General features: G+C 36.7%; 1 protein-coding gene across 1 annotated transcript in view; it reads left to right on the top strand.

Annotated features, from left to right (window-relative positions):
• The first annotated feature begins 3,102 nt into the window (after positions 1–3,102).
• The window catches only part of Kcnj3 (potassium inwardly rectifying channel subfamily J member 3), a 133,329-nt gene continuing 122,672 nt past the window's right edge, over positions 3,103–13,759 (top strand). The window contains exon 1 of the mRNA XM_027938018.2: positions 3,103–3,798. Coding sequence (XP_027793819.1) covers positions 3,103–3,798 — 696 coding nt within the window. The remainder of the gene's footprint in view (positions 3,799–13,759) is intronic.

Genomic DNA, 13,759 nt, shown 5'->3' with positions numbered 1-13,759 from the left:
TAACCTTTTCTTTTGGGTATACATTTCTTTTATGTTAAGCCATGTAAGTAACCTGGTTTCATTCTGATTTACTAGGGAGAGAACTGCAATGCATGTTGGGCTTCTAGTGACATAGATTGTCACATGTCACTCATCCAACAAACACTGTGGACCTAGTATGTGACGAGTACTGTTCTAGGTATTGGGGACATACCAGAGAATAAGACAGGGTCCTTGCTCTCATAGAGCCTACATTCTATACTTGGTAATGATGGGGGAGAGAGACATCAAACAAATGAAGAAAACAGCAACTAGAAAAAAGTAAAAAAAAAAAAAAATGAAAATGAACCCAGTTGATGTGGTAAGCAGTACCTCGGACACTAGGGGAGGATACCCCAAGGAAGATGCACTTGGGTTTAGTGCTGAATGACTTAAAGAAATAGCAACATGGAGTAGTAGGACAAAGACATTGGAGGAGAAGAAAACAGGGCAGATGCCTAGGGTTGGGTTAGTATGCCTTGATGTGTTTCAGGAATTGAAAGAAGACAACCTGTAAAGGGCAAAGTGAGCTAGGGTGAGGTTGTAGTCAGAGAGTAGATGGGAATATATGTTAGTTCACAGCATAGTGTCAACTCCCAAAACTCATTCACAATCTCTTCTTGGCTTTGTTGAAACTTAGCAGGCAGGTATATAACATCAGTCACAGCTGAAATAATAAAACCACATTCATTCTATTTTTTTTTTCTATCAATACTGGGAAAATGTAAAACTATCATTTTTTTAGAGGAGAAAAATGGAGCTTAAAATTGTTCAGCTACTTGCTCAAGGTCACACAGCTTGTACATGACACAGCCAGGATCCAAATCAGGTCTTATGATTCCAGGACCAGAGCAGTTTTCACTTCCCACGGTGTCACTTTCCTTTCTTATGTAATCCTAAAAGAATAACAGAGAGTTACTGACCTCTTATCAGAGAGTCTGCAGGAGAAGTGTCTGTAACTGGAGATAGATATTTTAGCCAAATGACAATGTGAGTCCTCTACTTATGGAGGAGGAAGTGACATGCACTTGCCTGCACTAAGGGCCGGGGTTAGGGAGATACAGAGGAGAACTTTATAGATAGAAAGATTATGTGTTTATTTCCTCTTGCCAAAGACCCTGAAAGCAAAGACCCTTTGCTTTCCAAACAACATGATTTGATGACTTTCCAACAAATCACTTTTATGTATCTGGACTGAATGAAATATGCCATTAGATACCATGACATTTTAAACACAAACATGAAATATGATAAACATACCGACATTTACTCATGGGCACTATATTAACTATTTCTGCACTTTGCCCCTCCATTAAGTTAACTGCCAGGCTAGGGCCATTAAAATCCAGCTTTCTTCCCTCAATTACAGCCACACATTAACCGTATTTCAGAAAAGACTAGAAACATTCCTATTAGTGTCTCCTCTCCTTCCCGTTCCCATCCTAAGGGCTCTCTGCTTTTTGCAACTTTGAGTTCTGAATATGTTTATCTCAGAGCCAGTTGGGATCTCTGTTTATGATGCATCCCCAAACCCAGAATCCGTTTAAATAAGAGCCCTAGTTATAGAGACATATTGTACTTTTCTTTCAGAGAGCAGCATTTGCTGCTTGTTGGGGGCTTTCTGACTGATGCGCGCAGGGGCGGGGTGGGGGGGATGAAGGAGAGTTGGCTGGCGTTTGGGAGCAGATTTAGAGCCGCTTCTCATTGGAGGGGCTTGCTTTTCCTGAGCTGCCAGACACTGCAGGCTCAACTGAGGCGCGGAGGTGCAATTCAGGCTGGTGGAGCAGCGGGGGAAGGCAGGGACAGGCGGGGCTAACGCGGCTCTGCAGCTGATCACACGCACCAGCACACACACCTCATTCCCGCCGCCCCAGCTTGCGCCTCTCATCCTGCACCCCGGCGTGGACAGGGAGTAGGGTACCTAGGAAGGGAAAGGCAAAGGTTCAACAGTGAGGCAGAGGAAAAGCTGGAGCGGCGCTAGTATTCAACCTGAAAGTCTGACCTGCAGCCCAAGGCTCCAACCTTGTCCAGCAGCACGGCTGTCGACTGGAAGGAGGGCACCGCGCCAAGGAACCCAGAGTCTCGCTCCTGAGCCTGCCTGGGGTCAACGCGCTAAGATCTTCTGGCGAGGACAGTGTGGTGCCCTCAGGGAAGTGCGGAGCTTAAGGGACCGGCATTGAAGCTCTTCAGGGTACCTCAGGAAAAGTGGGAAGGAGGAAAACAGCCCCGAACACCGGGTGCGAGGCCAGGCTGCTGCTGCCTCTTGCAGTGCGGACTCCTGCCCTCTCCCGCTGGGTGAGTGCCCCGGCTTCCAGCACTCACCTAAGAGCGTGGGTGGCTAGGGGGCCTTTGAGGGTCCACCCGAGGGCCCTGGTGGCGCCTGTGGAAACTCAGCCGCCCGCTCACGGCAGGCGAGCAGGTCTCTGGAATCCAGAGCGGGGGATTCTGAGCCACGAGGGCGTGGGTAGGGGGCGTTGCACCACTGCCCAGCAGAAATGTCTTTGGGCGGGATTTTGGCTAAAAGATAGGAGGCGGGAGCGCCAGGGGCAGCCGAGAGCGGTCCCGGCGGGCAAGAGATCTGGGAGCAGCGGGGAGGGGGGAGGGTCTGGTCCAAGCAGGTAACGCAGCTTTGGCAGCCTGGGGAGTTGGCAGGTGGGGTGGGACTTGCCTATCAAGTCCTTAATTTTAAGCAGTCAGTTTGGAGGCGCTGCAGGATAGTCAGGAGGACAGTGGAAAGGTAAGAGGTGGCCCGGGATGCCGCTGGTGGGGGAAGAAAAGAGGACCCTGGAAAAGCTTGGAGGCAAAATTGCACTTGGGTTTCTGGTCCTTGCATCCCTCCTGCCTTGAGTGCGGGAGAACACTTTTTGTCTTAATACTCAGCTTGGAAATAAAGCCTCCGTCCCAGGGGAGGAAGAGGATTCTGCAGGGGGCAGAGACCGCAGCTACCTACAGGGTGTGCCCCCCACACAACGAGCGCCTGCTTTTGCCCCTTCCCCCACCCCCACCTTTTTATTGGTGCTGGTTTGCAGCGCTTGGCTCCTGCGCCTTCGCTTCGCGTTTGAATCTGGCTCGCCCCTCCATATTATGTCTGCAATCCGAAGGAAATTTGGGGACGATTACCAGGTAGTGACCACCTCGTCTAGCGGCTCAGGCTTGCAGCCCCACGGGCCGGGCCCGCAGCAGCAGCTTGTGCCCAAGAAGAAGCGACAGCGGTTCGTGGACAAGAACGGCCGGTGCAATGTGCAGCACGGCAACCTGGGCAGCGAAACAAGCCGCTACCTCTCGGACCTCTTCACCACGCTGGTGGACCTCAAGTGGCGCTGGAACCTCTTCATCTTCATCCTCACCTACACCGTGGCCTGGCTCTTCATGGCGTCCATGTGGTGGGTAATCGCTTACACTCGGGGCGACCTGAACAAAGCCCACGTTGGAAACTATACGCCTTGCGTGGCCAATGTCTACAACTTCCCCTCTGCCTTCCTCTTCTTCATTGAGACCGAAGCCACCATCGGCTATGGCTACCGATACATCACCGACAAGTGCCCCGAGGGCATCATCCTCTTCCTCTTTCAATCCATCCTGGGCTCCATCGTGGATGCCTTCCTCATCGGATGCATGTTCATCAAGATGTCCCAACCCAAGAAGCGCGCCGAGACCCTCATGTTTAGTGAACACGCGGTGATCTCCATGAGGGACGGAAAACTCACGCTCATGTTCCGGGTGGGCAACCTGCGCAACAGCCACATGGTCTCCGCGCAGATCCGCTGTAAGCTGCTCAAAGTAAGTTCTCCCCTCCCCTTCCCCACCAAGCGACTGCCATCCCACTAGCAGAGAGATTAACTCACCTGAGAAACACCTTCCCCTATTAAACTTGTCACCTCTGGTAAACTTCTTGGGGGTGGGGGTGGGGGCGGGAGAGAGGAGGGAATTGGGTGAAGAGCACAGTTGTCATTTTTTTTTTTCTTTTCCTACTCACTCTTTTGCTCTTATTTATATCCATCATTTTGGGTGTGCTTGCATCACTTTCTGAACTAGTAACACTTAAGGAGTGGTGTGAGCTCCTGGAACCTTGAGGGAAATCAGTACCTTCTTCTTCTTCTCCTACTCCGATGCTCTGCCATTCTGAACGCTTTTGATTTGTTATCAACATATAACTCCATTAAACTTGAGGTACTAAAATGAAACCGAACAGGTTTTATTTAGAAGAAATAGGTGCTGAACTTGCCTTAACTCCACCCCCCCCCCCCCCAATAATATTAGCAGTCGGATTATTCCTCTGGACCCAATAAGTTTAACTCTACCTGTGTTCAACTTTTAAACACACAGATCCAGGAAGCAGTTAATAAAGTGGAAGAAACACCACACCTGGTTCTTTTAAATTTTAACTTTTATTAAATATTTTCTTAAAGAAATATCATATGGAAATCTGAGTGCTTTTCCTGTAAAGCCTCTTGTTAATTTTATTCTTAATTGCCTGTTTCTATGAAGCCTTTGTCAATTATAGATTTCACTTGAAGCTTTTCAGCATCCATTAAAGAAGATTGCTTCCTACCATCAGTAGTGTAAAATGCTAAAACAAATTGCACATAGAGTGGTTATTAAAGCAAGGTTCTTGTACTCGTTAGGGGGCACCACCAGGAACAGCAGTCCTCCCTAGTCACTTATCATACTGCTGCTGCAGGGAAAGAGGGATTAAAGCCCAGCTCTCTTTCTAGGTGTCATTTACAATTCATATAATTTTTTGAGGGATTTGCCCAAGTAGTTTTCTAATGTTCATAAATTGAAAATGATGACCTCAAATAAATAGTTCAGAAATTGAAAAAGATTTATTTATGATTACATAAAGAACCATAGCCAGATTCATAATTTGGTATTAATAAAATAGCAGTTTGATAATTATTTAATGAGGTCTTTGTTTTTGAAATTTTATTTATTTTTTTTACTGTATGAGTATATATTGTTTTACATAAGCCTCAACTTATGTTGTGGTTAAATTGATCCAATGTACTTTATGAAAGTTTTGCTCTTATGTTATTTTCATTATTCACCTATAAGATCTTATGCTAATTATGCTTGACCAAGTTGCTCAATAAAGTGTTTGAATTAAAGAAATACTCTTGACCTGTCACTTCACATGTGTGTATTTACAATGCTATATACAGTAAATATACTATATTTTGTATCTCAGAGTGTGAAATTATCAGCCTGGCTCTGATTTACATTTTCATTAAAATAACTATTAATAACTATTTTTAGTAGATTTCATTTTTATAACTAACCCTAATGAACTGTATATAACTTTTAAATTTAACTTTGCATATTGTTTTACTGACCAGTGTTTGAATTACGTGGCTTGGTGTTTCAAATCAGGCAGTTGTGTTGCAGATACATTTATTTTTGTGATAATTATTGTATGTGCTTATTTCTATGCCTAGAACAAGATATGCATCTCTCTCCTCTTTTTTTTTTCTTTTTTAGGTTAGGCCTACTGAGCAGATAGAAACACTTTAATTTTTAGAATAGCGCCAAAGTCTCTATCAAGAAATCCATGTTTATGCATCACTTTGAGATTCTTATTGAAGTGTAATTTACCTCATTGTTCAGTGGAAATTGAAAACTAGACTAAATAGGTTATTTATTGTTATTGTATAGTTTTTCAAATATATAAGATTATTTATTAAAATAGATATCTTTTCAAGGCAACATGTTTTAGCTGTTATAAAATTTTATTTTAACGAAGGAAGATAGAATTCATCTACATATTAGTTACACCCCCCTTCACACACAAAGGTAAAATAAGTCTGAAGCCCCCAGTCTCTACAGTGGTAGGTCACTGATAACGATTGTTCTGCATAAGGTCATGAATCACATATACTGTAAGCAGAGTCTTGATTAAAAATAAAAGATGTATAGTGTTGACAAATTTGGAGCAAGGTGCTATATTAACACAAGGTGATAAAAACAACATCTAATTAAAATAATAGGAAAATACTCCTATGAAATCCTTTACTGTTGATTTGTTAGTAAGATGTCAGTGTTGGAAGTGAGATGATTGACATGTGATATTAAATTTATATTTAAACAAAATTATAGTGAAATTCTCTAGTTTTTATGAAGAAAAGGAGTTGATCAATGGCAGTTCTTCATACCAGCCAGTTAGTGTAGCTTGTTTGAAGTTGTTTTTTCCAGTAGCCATGGTAATTAAAATGAATTCTTTTAGATCTTATAAATTCTTCAGACTTCATGTTTTAAATTAGGGAACTTATAACATTCAGCAAAATTGGAGTGGAGATTTGGCTTTAATAAATTGCTTTCATTTTCTATTAGGGACTAAGTTGAAGTGACCTAAAACAGTCAGCTATGTAATAAGAGAAAACCTATACCAAATCTTTAAGTTGTAATATTTTGTTATCAGTTTTATACACTCTTCTTACTAAATAATATTATGTATAGTCAGTCTCCTGTTTTAAACCCCACAAAATTTTAAGTGTATAAAGTTTATGTGTCTTTAACACAGAATATATGTTCTTTTAAGGAAAAAAATACATTTAAAAAAATTTATTTGAATAAATACATTTAATGATAATAATTATAGCACACAAATATTCTTCCTATGACCTAATATCACATTTTAATGTCATGTTTTTCTTATTTGCTGAATAAAAGCTTCTTTATTAGTATAAATAGTAGAGTCTTGCTCAATAGTTATAAAGCACTGTTGGATTCTTAAGAAGACACTTGAAACATGGATATGACTTTCTAATACTTGCTAATTTTTCATACATAATTATTTTGGATTCCCTAATTTTGATGGAAATTTTCCCCTAACTTCTCTACTTCATTTTAAATTGGGATTTTAGCTTATATCAAAGTAAATTTTATATTAATTCTATTCCTGACTTTCCAGCTTGAAAATATTGAAATTTCTTTCAGTAATCAAATATAGATCTTCCAACTCTATGCCTGGAGAGGCCAGTCCTCTTTTACTCAAAAATAAAGTAGATTAAAAAAAATAACAGGATATAGCTTTGAATTTATTATTTAAAATCTATAATTTATGTGTAAATAGAGTTATAGAAAGCTGTTTTAAGGTAAATATTTTAATCTTTTCCTCCTCTCATGGCCATATTGATATTTAACTTAATTATTAATTTATTTTAGTTGTGTTAACATAGAGAATAGGTATTAATTAGAATTGTGGATATGCTAATTCAATGTATTCATGTAGAAAATTAGGATGTGTAGGTTAAGGAGTTGAGGTCTCTATTACTCAAATGCTATAGCCTGTAATTTTGTATTGGGTTTAAAAGATTTAGAAATCTCACATATTCCTTTTTATTCATATAACATTAAAAGTTGACTGCCATGGATACACAACTTGTTATAAGAAGAATTAAGTAATCTTTAATGCACTGCTGAATAATGTACAAATTTATTATCCAAAGGCTCTCATATATCTGCATATATGTATGTGTCTCATATGTGCTTGTATTTGCCCAAAACTTTTTAAAATAATGCAAACATACAGTCAACTGTGGTTGCATCTGTATTTTCAAACAGACAATAATGAGTTTTTCTCATGGAAGCATAATCATATTCCTTCATATTTACATTCATTGCCAATAGTCATCTTTCTTTCTTAGGAGGTCAGCTGTGCACATTTTAAATTTCATTTATTGAAAGGTAATAGAGTGCATTCCTTTCCTCTTCTAACATCATGTGCATTATTTTTATACATATTTTTTCTGGTATCCATTTATATGGATATTCATGGTTAGATGCTTTGTTGTTTTTCCCATATGAATGTGATCAAGTGCAGATGCAATAAAACATGTTTTCTGCAAAACCGTTAAGTACTTTATTATCATCTTCATATATCCTGACTTTTTTTTTTCACTATAGGGATCTAACTCAGTACCTTGCATTTGCTCAGCAAGTGCTCTACCACTGAGCTACTTACTCAGACCTGTCCTATCTTAATATTTTATTAACCTTTTTTAAAATTTTTAGTTATAGATGGACACAATACCTTTATTTTTATGTGGTGCTGAGGATGGAACCAAGTGCCTCACACGTGCCAGGCAAGTGCTCCACCACTGAGCTACAACCCCAGCCATTTTATTAACCTTTTAAACATAATTATTTCTAAACCAAAAGATTTTTGGATATTACTCTTGTATTTATTGACTTATCTTCATTCCATATCTTAAACTTAAATGTGATTATGTTTTTGACTCTATGTGACCCTTGTAACTGACTTTTCACCAATTGACCTTAATTTTTAACTTAAATTTATTATTAATCTTGAGACAATTATTTCCTTTAAAAAATTAAATTCTCATATATAATACACATATATAATATACCGTTCTTCTGAACATGGTCTAAGGTGTTAGCAAAAATACTCAAGAGGTCTAAGACTGAGTACTTCAGATTTCTCAGGGGTAAGATCTCCATTTTGTTGGCTAATTTTTAATGGATTCATTCTGTCTTTAAAAAAATAGCACAGTTACTATTTAGCCTAGCTTGCTTTCTATGACATAAGTACAATAATTCTCTAATAAGTATAGATCTTGGGTTCTTTCTAAAATCTATAATTATTATCCCTTTTTCCAATAGTAGTAATATATTTTGTTCTGCTTCTTTTATTTATTTATAATATGGTTCCTAAAATGTACAGGGTGGTACTCAGAGTATAAAGTATGAACAGAAATAAGGACTTAATGACCCACAAATAAACAGCAGTAGGTAAGAACAAATGATAAAGAGAAGTAAGAAAAGGCCTTTGATGGATTGGAGGGTGTTCGGTAAGTAGGCAGGGAATGTACAAGTAGGGTTACAAATTCTGCCTGTAGTTATTATAAATTCCACAAAAAGCCCTCAAGGAATTATAAAGCTGCTCTTTCAATTGAATGGTATAAATGCCTCCCCATAATCTATTAGAAAGTAAATTACATTTTGTTCTATATATACATTCTTTTCATGAAAATGAACTCTTATGGGTTAATTAGCTAAGCATTTAAAACCTTTATTTTAGACTTGATCTTGGGCACAGTCCTTCCACCTGAACGTTCATGAAATTTCAAGCTTAAAGAGTCCAAATAATTATACAATTTTATAGTAGACAATCTAGGTAGAATTCTAGGTCTATACTTTTCTCTACCTGACTTAACTTTTGATATGGTTGTCAAAGCCATTGTCATAAGTACATTTAGTCAAGGAAACACTATCTTCTTGACCTTGGAATGTGTTTTGGAATTAGTTCCTAATGTTTGCTTCCACATATTGTTCTGATCTCACTCCATGTAATTCTTTTCTCGACTTACCATCTACTCACCATACAAAAGCACACACGTATATTACATATTTAAAGAGGATAAATGAAATTCCAGACAAAAATGAAGGAAGGTTATAGACAAGGATGGCCTGCTTTCTCCATCTTTGCCTCCTTTCCTTCCTTTGTTGACAACTGGCCCTGTAGGTCCTGTCACAATGGAAACTTGTAGTAGGTTGGTAAGGCATGGATCAAACCTTGGAATATGATAAGGGTAAATCTGAAAAGTCAGGTGGTAGTGAGCAAATGCTTTATTCAAAATCCACTAACCCTCACCCCAAGATGGTAAAGAACACTCTTACAGCTCAGAGATGGGAGAAAGCCAGCAAAGATTTGGAATGTGTTGGTGAAGGGTGGCCCTGGAGGGTGAATGTAGTCATTTAGTTGCCTGTTCCCCAGAAGGAGGATGGCCAAATGTGGGTCTTCTTTTGCCAGGACAGTGCTAAATGTGTACCCAAGGACAGTAAGTGGGGTGTGTGTGTGTGTGTGTGTGTGCGCGCGCGTGCATGTGTTTGCATAAACCTTCAACAGTCTTTCCTCTGTCGTATGAAAGCTATTTCTCTGAAAGTACTAGAACATGGTGGTCCCTTCCAGGAACAAGTGACTTTTGATTCTTTTGTCACCTCCAGTGAGAATTGTAGTTGATGACCTTACAGTTCCTTTTGGATCCCAACAGAATTCAAAATAATTTGAAATTAATCGCTTCTTTGAAATTTGTACATAAGACTATAAAGTGGGGGCATAAGCCTTCTATGTAGATCTCATTTGCATATAATGGAAATGTGTATAATTTAAATATTAGAAGTATGTTATTATTATGAAGAATACCTTAGAAATTATTGTCACAACCTAAATGTGCCAATTCATTTCAAAAATCAAAGGTGTTCATATTTTGGGGTAGTAAATTTTAACAAATTTTCAGCCTGAGATACCCCAATTTTTCTTAGAATGCCAAGTATTTGCTATAATTCAGCCAGCCAGCACAGCTTTAAAATGTTGAAACCATCTTTATTTCTTTTCTATGATTTCAGAAAATGGGAAATAAAAGTTTTATGGAAGTCATTGTCAGATCATAGCTATTCAAATTATGTTCTAAATTTTAAGAATTATCAATGTCCTATTCATTGTCTTTTCTCTCATTTTTTCTTACTTTCTTATTCATTCCACAGTTTTTATGATTCTAATGATTATTTCATAAAATAGAAGTCAACCTTTGTAAACAGATTTTTAGAAATGTTAATAAATTACATCTATCTGAACTTTTAGCAATTGTTTGATTTTGAAAACAGTTTGAATTCTTGTTGTTCTATATCATATCCATTTATACATTTTCTAGGTAAGAAATTATTATGGTTCTGTGTTCCTTTTAGAATTAGGAAATTAATAGAACTAAAGAAGATAATTATACCCACTAACAAATAACCTTTTTAATGGCAGGCTTATTTTTTTATGTCATAAGTCTTATGATATAATGAAGAAAATTTAAGTTTTTTTTTTTAATCTAAACATAGTCTACCTTTTATAAAATGTCTCCAAAATACAATAGTGGATACTATATAAGGTAATATAAAAGTAATGGAGTATTAGTATTACTATTCTATTATACATTCATGTAATAGATTGCAGATTGATATTATAAAGGCACAGACATAATTCAAACTTTTCCTTTCTTTCCCTTTCATATACATATGCATATCATAGTTCCTTAAACAAAATACCTCTCACTTCACTTAAGAAATTTGAGAGATTTGAAAGCAGTGATAACGTAATTTGATTATACTTGAGAGCTCAGAACAACAGTTGCAGCTCTTTAAGCAGCTGCCACAGTATAACCATACCCTTGGCTTTTGACCTGAGCCAAAGACTTCTTTCTAATTCCAATTAGTAATAGTCTTGATAGTCTATTAGAGTCAAACAACAACAACAACAACAAAGAGGGAGAAAAGCATATTTAAATTCAAACATGTTGGTGGTCTAACATAAAGGAAGAACACCTGGATCATAAAATTGTGGATAGGTGGGGCGAGTCTCAGTAACTTAAAGAAAGGTTAAATTATATAGAATCCAGTGGAAAACAATTTTTAATGTATATGTAGAGACTATCATTATTTGAAAAATACAGAATCATGGAAAGCATTCCTGTAATCCCAGTGGCTCGGGAGGCTGAGGCAGGAGAATTGTGAGTTCAAAGCCAGCCTTAGCAATTTAGTGAGGTCCCGAGCAACTTGTGGAGACAATCTCAAAATAAAATATAAAAAGTGCTGGGGAGGTAGCTCAGTGGTTTAAGTGCCCCATGGTTCAATCCTTGGATGAAGATATATATATATAAAATCACATGAAAAACAAATATATATGTATGTATGTTTATATATATATATAAACATATATATATACATACACACACACACACATATATATATATAGATATACACACACACACATATATATATACACACACACACACACACACAGATATACAGTTATTAGTACTTTTTCCATATGTCACATAATGGAAAGACCTGGATAAGATACAAATTTTCACAGCAAGTGAGGGATAATATGTAATCATTTGGAGCATATAGAACAAGTATTTAAAGTCAGAAGGTATATTGAGCTTGAATAAAGCAGATCTATGCATATTTAATTCTAAAATATAATTTTATTGGGTTTTCTTGTACATAAATAATATTACTGAATAAACTGCTTTGCTAAAAATGAAATATTTCTTACCATTGGTATTTTCCTGATGATAGCCTGCCTGTTTCTAGGCCACTTCTTCTTTTCATGATTTTCTGAATGATTTGTTGAATGTTGAATAAAACTTAAGAACTTACTTTATCTAAAGCCTTTTAGAATGAGGCACAGGTATAAATAAATACATAAAAATGAGACAAATCCTAGTATTGGTATGCACATAAGGCGATTAGGAAAAAATAAATCTTCTTTGGATAAACTTATTATTAAATAAAATAAACATTTAGTTTTTAATGAATTACCATTGTCATAATATAGGAAAAGCATAGCTTAGAGTAGTCAGTAAAATGATCCAGTTTTGATCACTAATCAGATATATCAAAATACCACCTTGTGTTTATACAGCACCTGTTTCTAACTAGGTGAAAGAACAATATCAATGATCTTTTTATTTATTTTTTTTGCATTTGGATTTTATTTTGTTATAGCCATCAATACTTATTATGCAACTGTGCAGTTGGAAAAATGATCTCATTCATATTTTACTAACGTGGAAGTAGGTTCAGAAATATAGGTGACTTGAAAAAGCTCCAAAGAGAGATTTTTCATACAGCCTTGAAAATGCCTAGTTTTCTCCAACATTGGTTGCTAGAGCTGCTGTTTTTGTTTTAATACCATCAGGTTTTTCTGTGTGTTTTCTTTTCTCTTTGGTCAGTAATCATTTTCTTCCTTCCTTTTTCTTCTCCACCTTTCCTTCCCATTTCTTCTCTCTGTCTTTCTTCTCCCTTTTACTTTCATTTTTTAAAAAAAATTCTACCCAAAAATTTGAGCAGAAAAGTAGTCTCAATTTTTTCATTGGATTTTCTTCTATGTAAATAATATTCCTGAGTAACTATAAAGTAGCTTCCCTAATTGACTAATTTTTGTGTTAATTGAATTAACAATTGTTCTGTGTAGCAATTGCTGCATAATAAACTACCACCAATTTAAAACTCTTCCTTCTGTTTGTCAAAGGACATATTACTAAACCAATTACCATTTTCAAACTCATTTACTCCATATACAAAGGCAATGTATTTCTTTGAACCCTGAGAGTAAGAATTTTGTCTTTAAGTCCTCATTTCATTGGAAAGGCTATTCTTACAGTTTCAGTTTTGTTTATTAAATTAGCTTTTCAAAGAGATTGTTAAAATATACCAAATTCTTTGAAGTCCCATTTGACCAGCAGCATGGGCTCCTCCTTCCTAATTTTCTTTTTTCAGTGTACAACTTCTGACTACCCATCTCTTATTTTAACACCATCATTTGTAGGTTAAACTTATTAAATGTTTGCTTATATGTGATTGCTATACATAACACATATGGAAAACAAAATTAAAATGAATATAAAAGAAAGATGAACAGGTTTGCTTTCATGGATTACTAATTTTGAAATCATACTAATTTTCAATTAGTCAGTGGGTGGAAAGTTTTCCAGAACTATGTTGATCAAGTACAAATTTTTAAAATTGTATTTTGATTAAGTTCAATTTAATGCAATTTCTTCATTATGCTTTAAAATTCATAAATATAAAAATAAACAATTACAATGCAGTTTATTATTAGGGTTTTGAAAGTCATTAGCTAAAAGCATCAGCCTTTTATTTTTATTATGTGATCTTTTATGTATATAATTTAATATGATGCTTTTACACTTCTAATCCAGTTTATATT

The sequence above is a fragment of the Marmota flaviventris genome, chromosome 11, assembly GCF_047511675.1.
Source record: "Marmota flaviventris isolate mMarFla1 chromosome 11, mMarFla1.hap1, whole genome shotgun sequence".
Taxonomy (NCBI): domain Eukaryota; kingdom Metazoa; phylum Chordata; class Mammalia; order Rodentia; family Sciuridae; genus Marmota; species Marmota flaviventris.
Note: the sequence above shows the minus strand (reverse complement) of the source record. Positions and strands in the feature narration are given on the sequence as shown.